The sequence below is a fragment of the Oncorhynchus kisutch genome, linkage group LG1 (genome assembly GCF_002021735.2).
Source record: "Oncorhynchus kisutch isolate 150728-3 linkage group LG1, Okis_V2, whole genome shotgun sequence".
Taxonomy (NCBI): domain Eukaryota; kingdom Metazoa; phylum Chordata; class Actinopteri; order Salmoniformes; family Salmonidae; genus Oncorhynchus; species Oncorhynchus kisutch.
In genome coordinates, this window is record NC_034174.2 from 21,469,114 (window position 1) to 21,490,721 (window position 21,608).

Consider the following 21,608-nt stretch of genomic DNA (forward strand, 5'->3'; position numbering starts at 1 on the left):
CGTACATACCTACACGTACGCTACGGTCACAAGACGCAGGCCTCCTAATTGTCCCTAGAATTTCTAAGCAAACAGCTGGAGGCAGGGCTTTCTCCTATAGAGCTCCATTTTTATGGAACGGTCTGCCTACCCATGTCAGAGACGCAAACTCGGTCTCAACCTTTAAGTCTTTACTGAAGACTCATCTCTTCAGTGGGTCATATGATTGAGTGTAGTCTGGCCCAGGAGTGGGAAGGTGAACGGAAAGGCTCTGGAGCAACGAACCGCCCTTGCTGTCTCTGCCTGGCCGGGTTCCCCTCTTTCCACTGGGATTCTCTGCCTCTAACCCTATTACAGGGGCTGAGTCACTGGCTTACTGGGGCTCTCTCATGCCGTCCCTGGAAGGGGTGCGTCACCTGAGTGGGTTGATTCACTGATGTGGTCATCCTGTCTGGGTTGGCGCCCCCCCTTGGGTTGTGCCATGGCGGAGATCTTTGTGGGCAATACTCGGCTCTGTCTTAGGATGGTAAGTTGGTGGTTGAAGATATCCCTCTAGTGGTGTGCGGGCTGTGCTTTGGCAAAGTGGGTGGGGTTATATCCTTCCTGTTTGGCCCTGTCCGGGGGTGTCCTTGGATGGGTCCACAGTGTCTCCTGACCCCTCCTGTCTCAGCCTCCAGTATTTATGCTGCAGTAGTTTGTGTCGGGGTACTAGGGTCAGTTTGTTATATCTGGAGTACTTCTCCTGTCCTATTCGGTGTCCTGTGTGAATCTAAGTGTGCGTTCTCTAATTCTCTCCTTCTCTCTTTTTTTCTCTCTCTCGGAGGACCTGAGCCCTAGGACCATGCCCCAGGATTACCTGACATGATGACTCCTTGCTGTCCCCAGTCCACCTGGCCGTGCTGCTGCTCCAGTTTCAACTGACCTGAGCCCTAGGACCATGCCCCAGGACTACCTGACATGACTCCTTGCTGTCCCCAGTCCATCTGACCGTGCTGCTGCTCCAGTTTCAACTGTTCTGCCTTATTATTACACGACCATGCTGGTCATTTATGAACATTTGAACATCTTGGCCATGTTCTGTTATAATCTCCACCCGGCACAGCCAGAAGACGACTGGCCACCCCACATAGCCTGGTTCCTCTCTATGTTTCTTCCTAGGTTTTGGCCTTTCTAGGGAGTTTTTCCTAGCCACCGTGCTTCTACACCTGCATTGCTTGCTGTTTGGGGTTTTAGGCTGGGTTTCTGTACAGCACTTTGAGATATCAGCTGATGTACGAAGGGCTATATAAATAAATTTGATTTGATTTTGATTTGATTTGACCAAACCTCCTGGTCTGCCACACTGCCCCTAAAACCAATTCATACACTGAAAGTGCTAACAATTCTTTGGTAAGCCCAAGGGAAAAGCTGTCCTCAAAAACAGCGGGTTTATAGATAGACACAAATTCTACTTTCTTGCCATATATAGACGTGCTACATTATAATAACTGGACCAAAGCGCAGCGTGATCTGAGTTCCACATCTTTTTAATGAATAAAGTGAAACTCACAGCAGAACAAAACAATCATCTTAAATGAAACGTGAAGCTAATAATAGTGCTAACAGGCTACCATCCATAGTCAAGATCCCACAAAGTACAAAAGGGTAAATGGCTGCCTAAATATGATCCCCAATCAGAGACAACGATAAACAGCTGCCTCTGATTGGGAATCATACCAGGCCAACATAGATATATGCGTATAGCCGGCATCAATTGTTCCGGAACTTCAACACACTTCTCAGGACGGGGAGCTGACTCAGGTGGCTGACAACAGGTTCCTTTATTCCAAATCTGTGCATCCTCCAACAACTCAACAACTCTCCCATTTCTCTCTCCTCCAAATTCTCCTTCTTCTCCCAGACTGGCTCTGGTTCACTCCTCGGCTCCGCCGACTGCTCCATGTGCCTCCCCCCAAAATTTTTATTGGAGTTTCTGTGGCCTTCCTCCCTGACGTCGTCGCTGTCCCTCCTTTGCTGTTTCCGCCTGCTTCCACGGAAGGCTCTTCGCTCCTGCCACTATGTTGTCCCAAGTCCAGGATGTTCTCTCCCTAATCTTGTCCAAAGACCAGGATGCCATTACCTCCCGGCCACCCTGCTTGGTCCGTTGTTGGTGTCACGAACGTTATAATAACTGGACAAAAGCACAGCGTGATCTGGGTCCAACATCTTTTTAATTAATAAAGTGAAACTCACAGCAAAACAATAATCTCAAACGAAACGTGACGCTAATAATAGTGCTACCAGGCTACCATCCATAGTCAAGATCCCACAAAGCACAAAAGGGAAAAATATGTGTCACGTTCTGACCTTTATTTCCTTTGTTTTGTCGTTATTTAGTATGGTCAGGGCGTGAGTTGGGGTGGGCAGTCTATGTTTGTTTTTCTATGATTTTGGGATTTCTATGTTTCGGCCTAGTATGGTTCCCAATCAGTGGCAGGTGTCATTAGTTAGGTAGCCTGGGTTTCACTGTTTGTTTGTGGGTGATTGTCTATGTTAGTTGCTTGTGTCAGCACAGTTCTCATTACAGATTCACGGTCGTTATTCGTTTATTGTTTTGTATAGTTTGTATTCAGTGTTCAGTGCTTTCTTTAATTAAAAACTTCATCATGAACACATACCACGCTGCATTTTGGTCCGTTCCTTACGACGATCGTGACAATATGATCCCCAATCAGAGACAATAATAAACAGCTGCCTCTGATTGTGAATCATACCAGGCCAACATAGATATATAATTACCTACATGACCCACCCTAGTCACACCCCGACCTAACCAACATAGAGAATAACAGGCTCTCTATGGTCAGGGCGTGACAGTACCGCCCCCCAAAGGTGCGGACTCCGACCGCAAAACCTGACCCAATAGGGGAGGGTCCGGGTGGGCATCTACGATCGGGGGCGGCTCTGGTGCGGGGCGTGTCGCCGGATGCTCCGGACCGTGGATCGTCGTCAGAGGAACCAGACAGTGGATCGTCGCCGGAGGAACCAGACCTTGGGTCATCGCCAGAGGCTCCGGACCGTGGATCATCATCAGAGGAACCGGACCGTAGATTGTCGCCGGGGACTCCGGACCGTTGATCGTCGCCGGAGGCTCCAGACTGTGAAACCTCGCAGGAGGCTCTGGACTGGGAATCCCCGCTGGAGGCTCTGGACCGCAAACCGTCACTGGAGGCTCTGGACCGCAGACTGTCGCTGGAGGCTCTGGACCGCAGACCGTTGCTGGAGGCCCCGGACCGCAGACCGTCTCAGGAGGTTCCGGACTGTAGACCGTCGTTGGCGGTTCCGGACTGTGGACCGTCGCAGGAAGCTCCAGACTGTGAAACGTCACCGGAAGCTCTGGACTGGGAACAGTTGCCGGAAGCTTGGTGCATGGGGCCCGGCACAGGTGGTACCGGGCTGATGACACGCACCTCTTGGCGGGTGCGGGGAGGAGGCACAGGCCGTACTGGGATGTGAAGGTGCACTGGAGACCTGGTGCGTATAGCCGGCATCAATTGTTCCGGAACTTCAACACACTTCTCAGGACGGGGAGCTGACTCAGGTGGCTGACAACAGGTTCCTTTATTCCAAATCTGTGCATCCTCCAACAACTCAACAACTCTCCCATTTCTCTCTCCTCCAAATTCTCCTTCTTCTCCCAGACTGGCTCTGGTTCACTCCTCGGCTCCGCCGACTGCTCCATGTGCCTCCCCCCAAATTTTTTATTGGAGTTTCTGTGGCCTTCCTCCCTGACGTCGTCGCTGTCCCTCCTTTGCTGTTTCCGCCTGCTTCCACGGAAGGCTCTTCGCTCCTGCCACTATGTTGTCCCAAGTCCAGGATGTTCTCTCCCTAATCTTGTCCAAAGACCAGGATGCCATTACCTCCCGGCCACGCTGCTTGGTCCGTTGTTGGTGTCACGAACGTTATAATAACTGGACAAAAGCACAGCGTGATCTGGGTCCAACATCTTTTTAATGAATAAAGTGAAACTCACAGCAAAACAATAATCTCAAACGAAACGTGACGCTAATAATAGTGCTACCAGGCTACCATCCATAGTCAAGATCCCACAAAGCACAAAAGGGAAAAATATGTGTCACGTTCTGACCTTTATTTCCTTTGTTTTGTCGTTATTTAGTATGGTCAGGGCGTGAGTTGGGGTGGGCAGTCTATGTTTGTTTTTCTATGATTTTGGGATTTCTATGTTTCGGCCTAGTATGGTTCCCAATCAGTGGCAGGTGTCATTAGTTAGGTAGCCTGGGTTTCACTGTTTGTTTGTGGGTGATTGTCTATGTTAGTTGCTTGTGTCAGCACAGTTCTCATTACAGCTTCACGGTCGTTATTCGTTTATTGTTTTGTATAGTTTGTATTCAGTGTTCAGTGCTTTCTTTAATTAAAAACTTCATCATGAACACATACCACGCTGCATTTTGGTCCGTTCCTTACGACGATCGTGACAATATGATCCCCAATCAGAGACAATAATAAACAGCTGCCTCTGATTGTGAATCATACCAGGCCAACATAGATATATAATTACCTACATGACCCACCCTAGTCACACCCCGACCTAACCAACATAGAGAAAAACAGGCTCTCTATGGTCAGGGCGTGACACCTGAAGTGTCCTTGCTAGTGTTTTCAATAACTAAAATTAAATTCCTTTTAATCAAAATAACCAAGCCTTTGGACTTAGAGGCTCCACTAGTGGAAGCAGAAATGTTATAAGATTAAATATTTTCTGTGATGTGTCGCCCATTTTAATTAATGTGTACTAAAGGCTTTTCAGGCTGATGCCGATTATTTAGTGAAACAGATGCTCAACCATAAATTCCTGGTTTTCAATGGAGGTTTTCTCACCAATCAGAGTGGGACAAGGGGTGTCAGCGAGGCCATTATACTGGCACTCCAGACCAATATGCAGTTTAAAGGCTAAAACGGGTAGGGAGATGGCCAGGGTTTGGCACTCAGACAATGGATACCATAGGCCACTCACTCCATGGCAATAATGGAGTTGGCCATGGGGTACTTGACTTTGAGTGGGCAAATGGAGAATGCATGCGCACACACACACAAGCACACACACACAGACACACACACACACACACGCACACACACATGCACGTGCACGCGCACACACACACTCACGCACACACACACACACACACGCACACACATAAGCACACGCACGCACACACACACACACACACATCCTGCTGTGTCTTACCCAGTTCAATGTCCTGGTCATCGGTGAGGATGATGATTATGTTGGGTCGGACGTTGTTGCGTGCTTGACGGTCCCTCTGCAGACGGGTGCGGTGGCGCTGACCAGAGAACAAGGACGAGCCCTGGGCCAAGGAGACCACCCACAGGAGGAGGAGAAGGAGGCCCCATCCTGCCATGGCACAACCCTGTGTTCTTCACCTCTTTTTTACTGTAGCACGGGGCACACTGCTGCTGCCGCAGCTCCCTCACTCCACCTGACAGACACAGAGATGAGACCAGACCGAAACATTACGTAACATACAAATTACTACAATCTGCTAGCTATGCTATGACAATTACAAAACATGTAATATTGACAAGTGAGAAACTCTGTGATGTATGGTCATCAGGAGTATCTCTTGGTCTCTCTCTCACTCTCTCTCTCCCCCTCCCTCTCTCTTTATCTCTCAACTATCTCTCTCACACACACTCTCACACACTATACTCTCTCCCTCTCACACACAAAAGCAGAGGCATTACATACAGGGTGCTCTTCCATACAATGACCTGTTCGGGCTCCCTTCGTTAGAGTGGTGCAATAGAGTGGTGCACTAGAACGGTGCATTAGAGCGGTGTCATTGCCACAGTGTAATAATCTCTGCTTATAAACACATGGCTGCCAGTCTGGAGCTAATGGGCCTGGGTCTGAGCCAGGGGCCCGGGGCCAACGCTCCCTCACTAACCAGACAGAGCAGGGGGAATGTAGCGGGGCAGAGGTGAAGGAGAAGAGAGAGTTTAAAGACTGGATGAGGAGACAGAGATTATTTGGCGGCAGGTAGCCTAGTGGTTAGAGCGTTGGACAAGTAACCTAAAGGTTGCAAGATTAAATCCCCGAGCTGACAAGGTAAAAAAAATCTGTCGTTCTGCCCCTGAACAAGGCAGTTAACTCACTGTTCCTAGGCCGTCATTGAAAATAAGAATTAAAAAAATGTAAAAGTGTGTATTGAACATTCAAATAACAAAGTGCTCATGAGATTGATTCCAGACAACATAGACTTGGTGGTGTATTTTCTAATTATCTGATTTATTAACTTCGTTAGTACAATTTCCTCTAAATGATAGCTTCATGCGTAATTTGCTAAATTTATACTTGTTTCATGCTGACTCGATAACATAATTACACCTCTGACTTATTACAAATGAAACCCCCATAGAGTTTGTCATGGAAACTGTTAATTACATATACAGTGCTTTCAGAAAGTATTCATACCCCATTACTTATTCCATATTTTGTTGTGTTACAGCCTGAATTCAAAATGGATTCGATTTTTTTTCTCTCTCACCTATCTACACACAAAACCCCATAATGACAAAATTAAAACATGTTTATAAATGTTTGAAAATGTTTTGAAAATTAATTACAGAAATATCTCATTTTCATAAGTATTCACACCCCTGACTCAATACTTTGTAGAAGCACCTTTGACTGTGACTAAAGCTTTGAGTCGTACTAGATATGTCTGTAGTTCAGCTTTGTACATCTGGATTTCGGGATTTTCTCCCATTCTTCCTTGAAGATTTTCTCAAACTCTATTAAGTTAGATGAGGAGAGGTGGTGAACAGCAATCTTCAAGTTTTTTCATTGACTTTCTATGGGATTCAAGTCTGGGCTCTTAGCTGAGCCACTCAATGACTTTCACACTCTTGTTCTGAAGCCATTCCAATGTTGCTATTTCTGTGTGCTTGAGCTCATTGTCCTGTTGGAACGCAAACCTTCGCCCCCAGTCTAAGATCATTCTCACTCTGAAACAGGTTCTCATCAAGGATTGCCTGTATTTGGCTCCATTTGTTGTTCCCTCTATCCTTGCCAGTCTCCAAGTCCCTGCCGTTGTAAAGCATCCCCATAGCATGATGTTGTCACCTCCGTGCTTCACGGTAGAAATAGTGTTAGATGGGTGAAGAGCTGTGTCTGGTTTTCTCCAGACATAGCGCTTTGCATTCAGGCCAAAAATAATAAGACCAAAGAATCTTTTCCCTTCTGCTCTCAGAGTCTTTTACATGCCTTTTTGCAAACTCCAGGCGTGCTGTTGTAACGGGTGGGAAATGGCTAGCTTGTTAGAGGTGTGCGCGCTAGTGACATTTCAATCGGTGGCATCAATCACTCTGAAAACTTGAACTAGTTGTTTCCCCTACTCCATAAGGGTTGAGGGTTTTGTGGAGAGATACAGTGCATTTGGGAAGTATTCAGACCCCTTGACTTTCTCCACATTTTTTTTTACGTTACAGCCTTATTCTAAAATGTATTACAAGTAAAAAACTGAAATACCTTATTTATGTAAGTATTCAGACCTTTTGCTGGGAGACTCGAAGTTGAGCTCAGGTGCATCCTGTTTCCAGTGGTCATCCTTGAGATGTTTCTAAAACTTGATTGGAGTCCTCCTGTGGCAAATTCGACTGGACATGATTTGGAAAGGCACACACTTGTCTATATAAGGGCCCACAGTTGACATGTCACAGCAAAAACCAAGCCATGAGGTCAAAGGAATTGTCTGTAGAATTCAGAGACAGGATTGTGTCAAGGCACAGATCTGGGGAAGGGTACCAAAACATTTCTGCAACATTGAAGGTCCCCAAGAACCCAGTGGCCTCCATCATTCTTAAACGGAAGAAATTTGGAACCACCAAGACTCTTCCTAGAGCTGGCCACCTGGCAAAACTGAGCAATTGGGGGAGAAGGGCCTTGGTCAGGGAGGTGACCAAGAACCCGATGGTCACTCTGCGAGAGCTCCAGAGTTCCTCTGTTGAGATAGGAGAACCTTTTAGAAGTACAGCCATCTCTGCAGCACTCCACTAATTAGGCCATTACGGTAGAGTGGCCAGGCGGAAGCCACTCCTCAGTAAAAGGCACATGACAGCCCGCAGTTTGCCAAAAGGACTCTCAGACCATGAGAAATAAGATTCTCTGGTCTGATGAAACCAAGATTGAACTACTCTTTGGCATGAATGTCAAGTGTCACGTCTGGAGGAAACCTGGCACCATCCCTACGGGGATGCATGGTGGTGGCAGCATCATGCTGTGGGGATGTTTTTGAGCGGCAGGGACTGGGAGACTAGTCAGGATCGAGGCAAAAATGATGGAAGATAATTGATGAAAACCTGCTCCAAAGCGCTCAGGACCTCAGACTGGAGCGAAGGTTCAATTTCCAACAGGACCCTGCACACACTGCCAAGACAACGTATGAGTGGCTTCAGGACAAGTAAAAGATGGTGCCAAAGAACATGACATTCTCCCAACCAATCGGGGTGTGACTAGGGTGGGTCATCTATGTAATTGTGCAATTTTGTATTTTTTTCTGCATTTTGTGTAACTTATTTTTTTACTTAATGTGTACATAATGTTTCTGCTACCGTCTCTTATGACCGAAAATAACTTCTGGACATCAGAAAAATTATTACTCACCGCGGACAGAAAGAAACTTTTTCCTTTAACGAGTCCGACGAGAAGGATATCCTGCTTTCACTGGAACAGGCCCAGATCCACGCATTTTGCATGAAGAAAAGACACCGGAAAAGGGGACGCAGATCGGGGATCCTTCTGAGAATCCGGAGGCGAGCGAATAAACTCTCAATGCCTTCCATTTCCCTTCCTAACGTGCAATCATTAGAAAATAAAATTGATGACCTACTATTAAGATTATCCTACCAACGGGACAATAAAATCTGTTACATCTTATGTTTCACCGAGACATAAGGCTGAATAAAGAAACGGACAATATAGAGCTGGCGGGATTTTCCATACACCTGCAGAACAGAGACGCTACCTCTGGTAAGACGAGGGGTGGGGGTGTGTGTCTTTTTGTCAATAACAGCTGGTGTCTAGCTGTCTAGTATTAAATAAGTATTGCTCAAGGTATTGCTCGCCTGAGGTAGAGTATCTTATGATAAACTGTCGACAACACTATCTACCAAGAGACTTCTTTCTCATCTGTATTATTCGTAACCATCTATTTACCACCACAAAGCGAAGCCGGCACTAAGATCGCTCTCAACCAACTCTATAAGTCCATAAGCAAACAAGAAAATGCTCACCCAGAAGCGACGCTCCTAGTGGTCGTGGACTTTAATGCAGGCAAACTTAAATCAGTTTTACAACATTTTTACCAGCATGTCACATGTGCAACCAGGGGAAAAAAATCCTTGACCACCTTTACTCCACACACAGAGATGCATACAAAGCTCTCCCCTGCCCTCCATTTGGCAAATCTGACCATAATTATATCCTCCTGATTCCTGCTTACATTCAAAAACTAAAGCAGGAAGTACCAGTGACTCGCTCAATACGGAAGTGGTCAGATGACACGGATGCTACACTACAGGACTGTTTTGCTAGCACAGACTGGAATATGTTCCGGCATTCATCCAATGGCATTGAGGAATACACCACCTCAGTCATCGGCTTCATCAATAAGTGTATCGATGACATTGTCCCCACAGTGACTGTACGTACATATCCCAACCAGAAGCCATGGATTACAGGCAACATCCTCATCGAACTAAAGGCTAGAGCTGCCGCTTTCAAGGAGTGGGAGACTAATCCGGACTCTTGTAAGAAATGCCGCTATGCCTTCAGACGAACCATCAAACAAGAAATGCCTCAATACAAGATTAAGATTGAATCCTACTACACCGGCTCTGACACTCGTTGGATATGGCAGGGCTTGAAAACCATTACGGACTACAAAGGGAAACACAGACGCGAGCTGCCCAGTGCCGCAAGCCTACCAGATGAGCAAAATGCATTTTATGCTCGCTTCGAGGCAAGCAACACTGAAGTATGCATGAGAGCACCAGCTGTTCTGGATGACTGTGTGATAACGTTCTCGGTAGCCGATGTGAACAAAACCTTCAAACAGGCCAACATTCACAAAGCCGCTGGGCCAGATGGATTACCAGGACGTAGACTCAAAGCATGCACGGACCAACTGTCAAGTGTCTCCACTGATATTTTCAACCTCTCCCTGACCGAGTCTGTAATACCTACTTGTTTCAAGCAGACAACAATAGTCCCTGTGCCCAAGGAAGCGAAGGTAACCTGCCTAAATGATGACCGCCCCGTGGCACTCATGTGAGTAGCCATGGCCAGGACGCAATTGTAAATGAGAACTTGTTCTCAACTTGCCTACCTGGTTAAATAAAGGTGAAATAAAATCAAATGTGAGTAGCCATGAAGTGCTTTAAAAGGCCACAGATCCACAGATGACGCAATCTCAATCGCACTCCACACCGCCCTTTCTCACCTGGACAAAAGGAACACCTATGTGAGAATGCTGTTCATCGACTACAGCTCAGCTTTCAACACCATAGTGCCCACGAAGCTCATCACTAAGCTAAGGACTCTGGGATTAAACACCTCCCTCTGCAACTGGATCCTGGACTTCCTGACGGGCTGCCCCCAGGTGGTAAGAGTAGGCAACAACACGTCTGCCACGCTGATCCTTAACACTGGGGCCCCTCAGGTGTGTGTATTTAGTCCCGTCCTGTATTCCATGTTCACCCACGACTTCATGGCCAAACACGACTCCAACACCATCATTAAGTTTGCTGACGACAAAACGGGGGTAGGCCTGATCACGGACAACGATGAGACGGCCTATATGGAGGAAGTCAGAGAACTGGCAGTGGGGTGCCAGGACAACAACCTCTCCCTCAATGTGAGCAAGACAAAGGAGCTGATCGTGGACTACATGAAAATGCGGGCCGAACACGCCCCCATTAACATCGACTGGGCTGTAGTGGAGTGGGTCGAGAGTGTCAAGTTCCTTGGTGTCTACATTACCAAGGAACTATCATGGTCCAAACATACCAAGACAGTTGTGAAGAGGGCACGACAAAACCTTTCCACCCTCAGGAGACTGAAAAGATTTTGCATGGGCCCCCAGATCCTCAAAAGGTTCTACAGCTGCACCATCGAGAGCATCCTGACCAGTTGCATCACTGCCTGTTATGGCAACTGCTCGGCATCTGACCGTGAGGCGCTACAGAGGGTAATCCGAGCGGCCCAGTATATCACTGGGGCCAAGCTTCCTGCCATCCAGGACCTATATAATAGGCAGTGTCAGAGGAAAGCCCATACAATTGTCAGAGACTCCAGTTACCCAAGTTATAGACTGTTTTCTCTGCTACCGCACAGCAAGCGGTACCGGAGCGCCAAGTCTAGGACCAAAAGGCTCCTCAACAGCTTCTTCCCCCAAGCCATTAGCCATTAAATTATCACCGGACGATTTACATTGACCCCCAGGTTGGGGAGAGAAGAGGGACGAAAGCAGTACTGTTAAACTGCCATATGCCCTTTTCTCAGGAGTGGCTTCCTTCTGGCCACTCTCCCATAAATTACAGATTGGTGAGGTGTTACAGAGACTGTTGTCCTTCTGGCAGGTTCTCCCATCTCAGCCAAGGAACTCTGTAGTTCTGTCAGAGTGATCATTGGGTTATTCACCTCCCTGACCAAGGCCCTTCTTGTCTGGTTGCTCAGTTTGATCGGACGGACAGCTCTAGGCAGAGTCTGAGGTGGTTCCATATTTTTTCGATTTCCCAATAATGGAGACCACTGTGCTCTTGGAAATGGTTTTCTACCCTTCCCCAGATAATATGCCTAATCATAATTATATCTCAGAGATCTACAGAGAGTTCCTTGGACTTCATGGTATAGTTTCAGATCTGACAAGCACAGTCAGCTGTGGGACCTTATATAGACAGGTGTGTTTCTTTCTAAATCATGTCCAAACATCTCAAGGATGATCAAAGGAAATCGGATGCAAACATGTTTTCCCTATGTCGTATTGTGTGCAGACGGGTGAATTTGTTGAATTCAGGCTGTAACACAACAAATGTGAAATAATGTTCACAAATACATTTAAAAGAAGTGAAATGTTCTTGCTGAAATTGTTCCTAACAGACTGACATGACCTTGTTTTCAATTCACAGTTTGAAGCAAAGACCTTGCTGAATAGAACAGTGTTGTGGTGTTTCTTCTCACAGCTTTGAGTGTTAGCATTTACTATGACATTGCTGCAATGCCATAACACTGTCTATGAGTCCAGGCTCACTGGTCAAATGTAAAAGAGCATCACAAAAACAATTAACCAACTGACTGAGCGCGTTGACAGGTTTCCGTCTATTATAATGGCCTGTGTTTGCTCAGTGTTGTGTGGGTCTACAGGGAGAGCATGTCCCCCAGCATGGAACCTGTATGAACACAAAACAACACACAACCCCAGCCTCCCTCTGCTGCGTGGCAACACACTCAACAATATCAACCTCACTGGGATGCTTTTGAATAGGGGGACAATAGAGCACAGACACGCATGCATGCATGCACTCACTAACACACATGAACGGTCGCACACATACACACACACGCATGCATCACGGGGACACACACTTCACATTAAAACTAAATAACGTACAATTCAAATCAATCAAAGGCTTAGAATGTGGGCTATTAATAACACTATTTCACCACTTCCATCAATCTCAAGAAAGTACTAAACTAACTAAGTCAGTTGGTTATGTTACTATTCCAGAGGAGGGGTGGCTACCTGTTTCTGCCATCCCCCTACCTCATCATAATGTTGATGTCCAGGGATATCCTCATGGAGCACAGACCTCTATGTGGTAAAATGTACCAGTATCCAAGCAGATCCTTCAGGCGGTGTACCTCCTGATTCCATAACACACTTATCCCCTCTCCATACAAACACTCAAGCTCTCACACACACATATTATGCACATTCACCACACCCTCTTAGCATGCAAGTATGGACCCACACACATAATTTGCACCCATGCATAACTACACCCAAGCACGCACACACATGCGCACACATGCGCACACACACACACACACACACACACACACACACACACACACACACACACACACACACACACACACACACACACACACACACACACACACACACATACACACACACACACACACACACACACACACACACACACACACACACACACACACACACACACACACACACACACACACACACACACACAGCTGTGTTGTCTGCTTTAATTCCTGCTCCTCTCTTTCTGCCTCTCTTTCTCAGGGCTTTGTTCTCTCTCTGGAGAATGGATGAGGTTCTGACCTGGGGGGGCTCTGCTGTTTTACATTCTCCTCTGCTTCTCTCTTCTTCTTTTTACCCCTTCCGTACCCCTCTCCATCCCTCCCTTTTCCTCGCATCGCTGGCATGTGGTGAAAACTAAAACAACAACAAGGAACACTATACAAAAACTTCATTAAACAGCTCTGTCGCCAAACACCAGAAATGCCTGGCCACACTGCTGCCAGCCAGGACTTTGTCAATATATAAAGGAATAGATGGTTCACTCCTTTCCATTGTGAGTGTTTGTGCTGTATGAAATACTGAAGCAGCAGCATTACAATTTTTGTCCAACTGCTTACACACAAAATCTTTTCATGTCACACGATTTTTGAAACCTCTCACTCAAAGTGCTAATCTACACACCAAATATCCAAAACCATAAGCTATTTCTCAGCCTTTGACTCAGTTGTCAATTGCATAAAACACTTTTTTCAAAACACTACACACAATTCTCTACCTAAAACACAAAAATCTAACAGGAAGTGACTTGCTTTCCTTTTCCAAACACAACCAAAATGCTACACTTATTCACCAGGTCACACACACACTCCTCACATGTGCAAACACTAATAGCTTAACTGATCACTAACCAATCACTGCTTTACTGTAGTATAGGCCTATAAATAGGTCAAAGGTCAGATTACCTGTTTTGAACAATGGATGCCAACAATGGACAGAGAGCAAGAGGAGTAGGAGGGAGAGGAAGAGGAAGAAGAGGACGAGGGCAAAGAAGAGAAGGAAGGAGAGCCACCTCTGATGAGATTAGGGCAACACTTGTTCAACCATGGTTTGACCATGAGAGAGGCTGGACTGAGAGTCCAGCCCAACTTGAGTCGATTTACAGTGGCGTCCATAATTCGAACCTTCAGAAATGAGAACAGATATGCAACTATCTAATGACTATTTTAGCATTACAGTAATGTACTGTAAAATACGTATGACTGCATAGTATTGCATAAACATTTGTAACTCTAAGCCATCCATTTACTGCACTGCATTGAATGAATGAGGTTGGTTATCATGCTGTACTACATTTTTTTGTACGTTGTTTACAGTTCCTATGCTGAACACATACTGTGTTTGAATTCTGTACAGAGTGGAAAGGCAAAGACATCATGGAGGACGAGGACGCTTGTTTACAGATGTACAAGAGACTGCAATTATAAATATGGTTTTGGCCAACAATGCAATTAGGATTCGAGAGATAAGAGAGCATATCTTGAAAAATGATACCATATTTAACAACATCAATGCTGTAAGCCTGTCGACCATACAACGCATCCTCCAATGGCACCGAGTGACGATGAAACAACTTTACAAGGTGCCATTTGAGAGAAACTCTGGCAGAGTCAAGAATATGCGACATGACTTTGTAGACGTATGTATGCAACACTACTTCCAGTACTTCAGACATACCATATTTACTCATCTGTATATCCTTTTATCTGTTACAGAGAGTATTGGAGCTGGATGCCCATGTAATTCGCCATGAATGTATGTGGATGAGGTTGGTTTCAACCTCACCAAAACCAGGCGCTGCAGAAGAAATGTAATAGGACAGAGGGCAATTACCAATGTCCCTGGACAGCGTGGGGGTAATATAACTATGTGTGCTGCCATCACTCAAAACGGGGTCCTCCATCACAATGCCACACTGGGTCCGTACAACACCGGCCATATGCTCATTTTTCTGGATGCAATTTACACAATGCTTGTCCCTGATCCAGATCAGGAGCCTGCTAGATTTGTGGTTTTATGGGACAATGTTAGTTTTCACCGGGCTGTTATGGTCCAAAACTGGTTTGCCACCCATCCACAATTTGTAGTTTTGTTCCTACCCCCATATTCACCTTTTCTAAATCCCATAGAGGAATTCTTCTCAGCCTGGTGCTGGAAAGTGTATGATCTCCAACCCTATGCCCGCATGCCGCTTCTCCAGGCAATGGAGGACGCATGTGGGGACATAGAGGTTGCCTCTGTCCAAGGTTGGATACGCCATGCTGGGAGATACTTCCCTCGATGTTTGGCAAGAGAAAACGTATCTTGTGATGTGGACGAAGTATTGTGGCCAGACCCAGGCTGGAGAAGAGATGAAGCGTAGCTTAGCATTGGCGACTGTCTCCCCCCCTACCAATTCCTGGACTGCCCCCCGGGACCCCACACACACAATTGTGTTCTTTACTGTATTCTAATGAATATACTTTTGGTTTACATGTTTATGGTTTTGTTCTATGCTACTTTATACAACAGTAATGTTTGGCCTAATAAATATTTTCTGTTTCTACATTGCATTGGTGTTAACAGTGTACTTGTTACCCCTCTCAGCAGATTCCTTTCACTGTAGAACATTGTATTGAAATGTAGATATAAGCCTATGAAAGACCAAAGAGCTTTAGATTTAGAACAACAGTGTTTACATGGTATATCCAAAAATGTACTATTATGAAAGCAGTGTTTGCCATTTGATGCAAATGCTTCATTCTGACATGTGTTTATGGCATTTTGAATGCAGTGTTACATTTTGAAGGAGATGTGAGGCATTTTGCATTTTGTGTGTGCAGTTTTGGGAATTGTGTGTAGAGTTTTGAAAAAACTTGTTTTGAAAACTTGTGTAAACAGTTGAAAAAAACTGTAATGGTCTAACCATTTTTGCTCCTCTTCAGTATGTGTTAAAAAGATGATCAAAGCAACACTGTGTTCTCACGTCAGGGATGCAAACTCTATATTCGCACGGTTTGCAAGAAATGTCCAGCAAAATTTTACACGCTGCCTTGATACATCAATAGATAACATGTAAATGTGATCATATAGACGAGGAAAAACAGTGAAAACTGTCCAGTGTTATTCTCTTTAGACCTCTGGGTTACCCTGATAGGAAGTCAGATTGGATTTAATGCATTTTATCAGTTACATGGACACATTCATTCTAACACATGGTGTGTAGCTCAAAAAATACATGGAAACAAAAATCTAACATACAGTACCAGTAACATTTTGGACACACCTACTCATTCAAGGGTTATTCTTTATTTTGTTTTTTTACATTGTATAATAATAGTGATATCATCTAAACTATGAAATAACACATATGGAATCATGTAGTAACCAAAAAAAATTGGTTTTGAGATGTTATATTTGAGATTCTTCAAAGTAGCCACCTTTTGCCATGAAGACAGCTTTGCAGACTCGCTCAACCAGCTTCACCTGGAATGCTTTTTAAACAGTCTTGAAGGAATTCCCACATGTACTGAACACTTGTTGGTTGCTTTTCCTTCACTCTGCGGTCCAACTCATCCCAAACCATCTCAATTGGGTTGAGGTCGGGTGACTGCAGAGGCCAGGTCATCTGATCCAGCACTCCATCACTCTCCTTCTTGGTCAAATAGCCCTTACACAGCCTGGAGGTGTGTTGGGTCATTGTCCTGTTGAAAAACAAATGATAGTCCCACTAAGCGCAAACCAGATTGGATGGCTTATCGCTGCAGAATGCTGTGGTAGCCATGCTTGTTAAGTGTGCCTTGAATTCAAAATAAATCACTGACAGTGTCAACAGAAAAGCACCCACACACCATCAAACCTCCTCCTCTATGCCTCATGGTGGGAACCACACATGCGGAGATCACCCGTTTACCTACTCTGCGTCTCACAAAGACACGGTGGTTGGAACCAAACATTTCAAAATCAGACTTATCAGACTGAAGGACAGACTTCCACTGGTCTAATGTCCATTGCTCATGTTTCTTGGCCCAGGCAAGTATCATCTTCTTATTGGTGTCCTTTAGTGGTGGTTCTTTGCAGCAATTTGACCTTGAAGGCCTGATTTACATAGTCTCTTCTGAACAGTTGATGTTGAGATGTATCTGTTACTTGAACTCTGTGAAGCATTTTTTGGGGCTGCAATTTCTGAGGCTGCTAACTCTAATGAACTTATCCTCTGCAACAGAGGTAACTCTGGGTCTTCCTTTCCTGTGTTGGTCCTTATGAGAGCCAGTTTCATCATAGTGCTTGATGGTTTTTGCGACTGCACTTGAAGAAACTTTCAAAGTTCTTGACCTTTTCCTCATTGGCTGAACTTCATGTCTTAAAGTAATGATGGACTGTAGTTTCTCTTAACTTATTTGAGCTGTTCTTCCCCTAATATGGACTTAGTCTTTTACCAAATAGGGCTCTATTCTGTATTTAACTAGGCAAGTCAGTTCAGAACAAATGATTATTTACAATGACAGCCTACACCGGCCAAACACAGATAATGCTGGGCCAATTGTGCGCCATCCTATGGGACTCCCAACTACGTCCGGTTGTGATACAGCCTGGATTCAAACCAGGATGTCTGTAGTGACGCCTCAAACACTGAGATGCAGTGCCTTAGACCGCTGAGCCACTCGGGAGCCACTGTATACCACCCCTACCTTGTCACAACACAACTGATTGGCTCAAACGCATTAAGAAGGGAAGAAATTCCACAAATGAACTTTTCACAAGCACACCTGTTAATTGAAATGCATTCCAGGTGACTACCTCATGCAGCTAGTTGAGAGGATGTCAAGAGTGTGCAAAGTAGTTTTGATGTCTTCACTATTATTCTGCAATTTAGAAAATAGTAAAAATAAAGAAAAACCCTTTAATGAGTAGGTGTGTCCAAACTTTGGACTGGTACTGTATATTTATTTTACCAGGCAAGTCAGTTAAGAACAAATTCTTATTTTCAATGACGGCCTAGGAACAGTGACGGCCTAGGAACGAGCTGACAAGGTACAGATTTGTACCTTGTCAGCTCGGGGGTTTGAACTTGCAACCTTCCAGTTACTAGTCCAACACTCTAACCACTAGGCTACCCTGCCGCCCCAATTACTCAAAACAGTTAGCACTGCTACACAAAAACCAGCAGAAATAACAACTCCTAAATAAACAAGAGCCATACAGTATGTTTTTCTACTGAATGCGTGTCAACATAAACATTCCCTTTAGCGTAAATGCAGTGAGTTGAGTAATGGTAGGTTTTTCATAATACATACATAGGAATATTCACACAGTGCTTTTGTGTAAATACTGATTATTTCAATTTTAACCATGCTGATACAAAAGGCAGAATGTTGAAGGCAGAATATTCACAATTGCTAAAACGCTAAAACCCATTGGCTGAACAAAGTTCTCAGTTGCCTGGACTCATTTAGCTTATTATGCAGTCTGTTGTCAATACCTTAAACCATTTCACATGGTAAAACACAATTTGCAGATCTCACTTAGACTTTTCAGCAAAACTCTAAACACATTCTCATTCTCAAAACACATTCTGCACTCTAATGCACATGTCATCCATACTGGTAAACACAAGTGGCAACAATCAAATACAAATAGAGAACATATGTCATTGATTGAACACAACCACTCAAAAATGATTTAACCTGTTTCAAATGATGCGACTCAACCAATATAAGCCAGTTCAGAGAGCAAACAGGTTGTTGAAGGTGGGAAGGAGAAAGTCTGAGAATGGATACTGTAGTACAGTGCATTGTAGGCTGTATACTGTACAATGGACAAATTGTATGGCCCTGAACATTGTGCTTTCCATTTATTAACAGTACTGACTGCTCAATAGATTTTGACTGGTTGCAGGTTCATATCAACAACGAACAAGAATTACAGTATCACAGAGACAAAGGACAAGTTTGTGAGATGCAGGGTACAGTACTGTAAAAATAGGGGTACAAGGAGGAGGAAGAGCAAAAAAACAAAATTGCGAAGGTATATCAATGTGGTCTGTATCTTGGTTAAAAGTGCTGCACAGGAATCTGTTACACACTGAAATCCTCCTCATGTAAAGTGACCATTGGAAATTTGAATGTTGAACGCTCTACTTCACCATTGGATTAAATGTTAATGATGGCTGTATCTTCCATGGATACAAATTAATTATAAATGTCATGACAACAGAGCTGTGCCACACTATAGGCTGTTGTGGTAAAACAGAGGTGAGTGTAGGGGCCAAACGCTTTCCTCAGAGGAGAGAGAGACAGACACATTTTAGCAAGTAGACCAAAAACATCAATACATAATATAAATCTCCAAAATATTTAGCAGTGGAGTTAATGCAGTTTTCTCATGAATAAAATATATTTGGTTGTTCAATGAGCACCATCTCATGCATGCAAGCAATGCCCCAGGAATAGTGGGCGAAAAAATTGAGAATGCAGAGAACCAAACTGGTATTACATATTAAAGAAGGATGAATGATTCCATCCGTACATTTCTCATATTTTAATCAGCTCCCTGACTCATAATGCCAATGAAATATGGAAGAGCCCAGAAGCATAAACCAGACTGAGTCTGGCTCAACCAATGTTCCAACTGGGAAAGGGAGAGGGAGAGTGCGTGAAAGAGACGGAGAGAGAGGGAAAGAGAGCAAAAGTGTGAGAAAGAGGGAAAGGGAAAGAAAGAGAATCTTCTCCAGGTTCTGATGTTCTGTCTGTTCGACGAGTCTCTCCCCCTCCGGCCAGAACAGTGAATTGTTATAACACTGTACATAGCCATAATATGACATTTGAAATGTCTCTATTCCTCTGAAACTTTTGTGAGTGTAATGTTTACTGTTCATTTTGATTATTTATTTTACTTCTGTTTATTATCTATTTCACGTGATTTGGCAATGTAAACAGATGTTTCCCATGCCAATAAATCCCTTTGAATTGAACTAAATTGAGAGAGAGATCATTTAATTGAGAGAGGGAGAGAGAGAGAGAGAGAGAGAGAGAGAGAGAGAGAGAGAGAGAGAGAGAGAGAGAGTCAAATTAAACAGAACAATTCCCTATCCATTTCACATTCGTGACACTCAATTTCTACACTCATCCACATCTGTAACGGTCTGAGTGTAGTGGGTGAGGAGTCAGGCGCAGGAAGCAGAGAGTTCAGGGGAGTGCTATTTTAATGCACTGAGAAAACGCTGAACATAAGCCAACCCTCACAAACACACATGGCGTACTGAACAAACAAATGTCCCAAACAGGGGGACTTAAACTGTCCAGGGAAAAAACACAAAATGGGAAAACACAAAAACCCATAGACGTGCACATACGTACACCAAACAGACGATCACAATAATTAATCCCGCACAAGGAACCCTGCGGGCCGGCTGACTAATAAAGCCTACTACCTAACACAAAACAGGTGCACACAATCAACACATAAGGAGGGGGAGGAAATAATCAGTAGCAGCTAGTAGGCCGGCGACGACGACCGCCGAGCGCCACCCGAACGGGAAGGGGAGTGTCCTTCGGTCGGAGTCGTGACAGTACTCCCCCTTTGACGCGTGGCTCCCGCAGCGCGCCGACACCGGCCTCGAGGTCGACCCGGAGGACGAGGCGCAGGGCGATTCGGATGGAGGCGATGGAAATCCCTCAACATTGACGGATCCAAAATGTTGGTGGGTACCCAGCACCTCTCCTCCGGACCGTACCCCTCCCAGTCCACGAGGTACTGCAGGCCCCTCACCCGGCGTCTCGAGTCCAGAATGGCCCGTATCGTATACGCCGGGGACCCCTCGATGTCCAGAGGGGGAGGAGGGACCTCCAGCACCTCACCGTCCTGTAGGGGACCAGCTACCACCGGCCTGAGGAGAGACACATGAAACGAGGGGTTAATACGATAATAGGAAGGGAGTTGTAATCGATAACACACCTTGTTTATTCTCCTCAGGACTTTGAACGGCCCTACACACTGCGGCCCAAGCTTCCGGCAAGGCACGCGGAGGGGCAGGTTTCGGGTCGAGAGCCAGACCCTGTCCCCTGGTACAAACACGGGGGCCTCACTGCGGTGGCGGTCAGCACTCCTTTTCTGCCGTCCACTAGCCTGTTGAAGGGATTCCTGGACGGCCCTCCAAGTTTCTTTGGAGCGCTGCACCCATTCCTCCACCGCAGGAGCCTCGGTCTGGCTCGGATGCCACGGTGCCAGGACCGGCTGGTACCCCAACACACACTGAAAGGGGGACACATTAGTAGAGGAGTGGCGTAATGAGTTCTGGGCCATTTCCGCCCAGGGGATGTATCTCGCCCACTCCCCTGGCCGGTCCTGGCAGTACGACCGCAGAAACCTACCCACCTCCTGGTTTACTCTCTCCACCTGCCCATTACTTTCGGGGTGATAACCGGAGGTCAGGCTGACCGAGACCCCCAGACGCTCCATGAACGCCCTCCATACTCGGGACGTAAACTGGGGACGCCGATCAGA

The 21,608-nt window shown here is 45.4% G+C and overlaps 1 protein-coding gene across 3 annotated transcripts in view; it reads right to left on the bottom strand.

The window, feature by feature from the left end:
* Positions 1 to 21,608, bottom strand: part of LOC109908376 (extracellular sulfatase Sulf-2) — an 83,943-nt gene that overhangs the window by 21,220 nt on the left and 41,115 nt on the right. For all 3 annotated transcript variants that reach the window (XM_031800579.1, XM_031800531.1, XM_031800491.1), the window contains one exon: positions 5,225 to 5,477. In XM_031800579.1, the coding sequence (XP_031656439.1) occupies positions 5,225 to 5,399 (175 nt within the window). In that variant the 5' untranslated portion in view covers positions 5,400 to 5,477. The remainder of the gene's footprint in view (positions 1 to 5,224; positions 5,478 to 21,608) is intronic.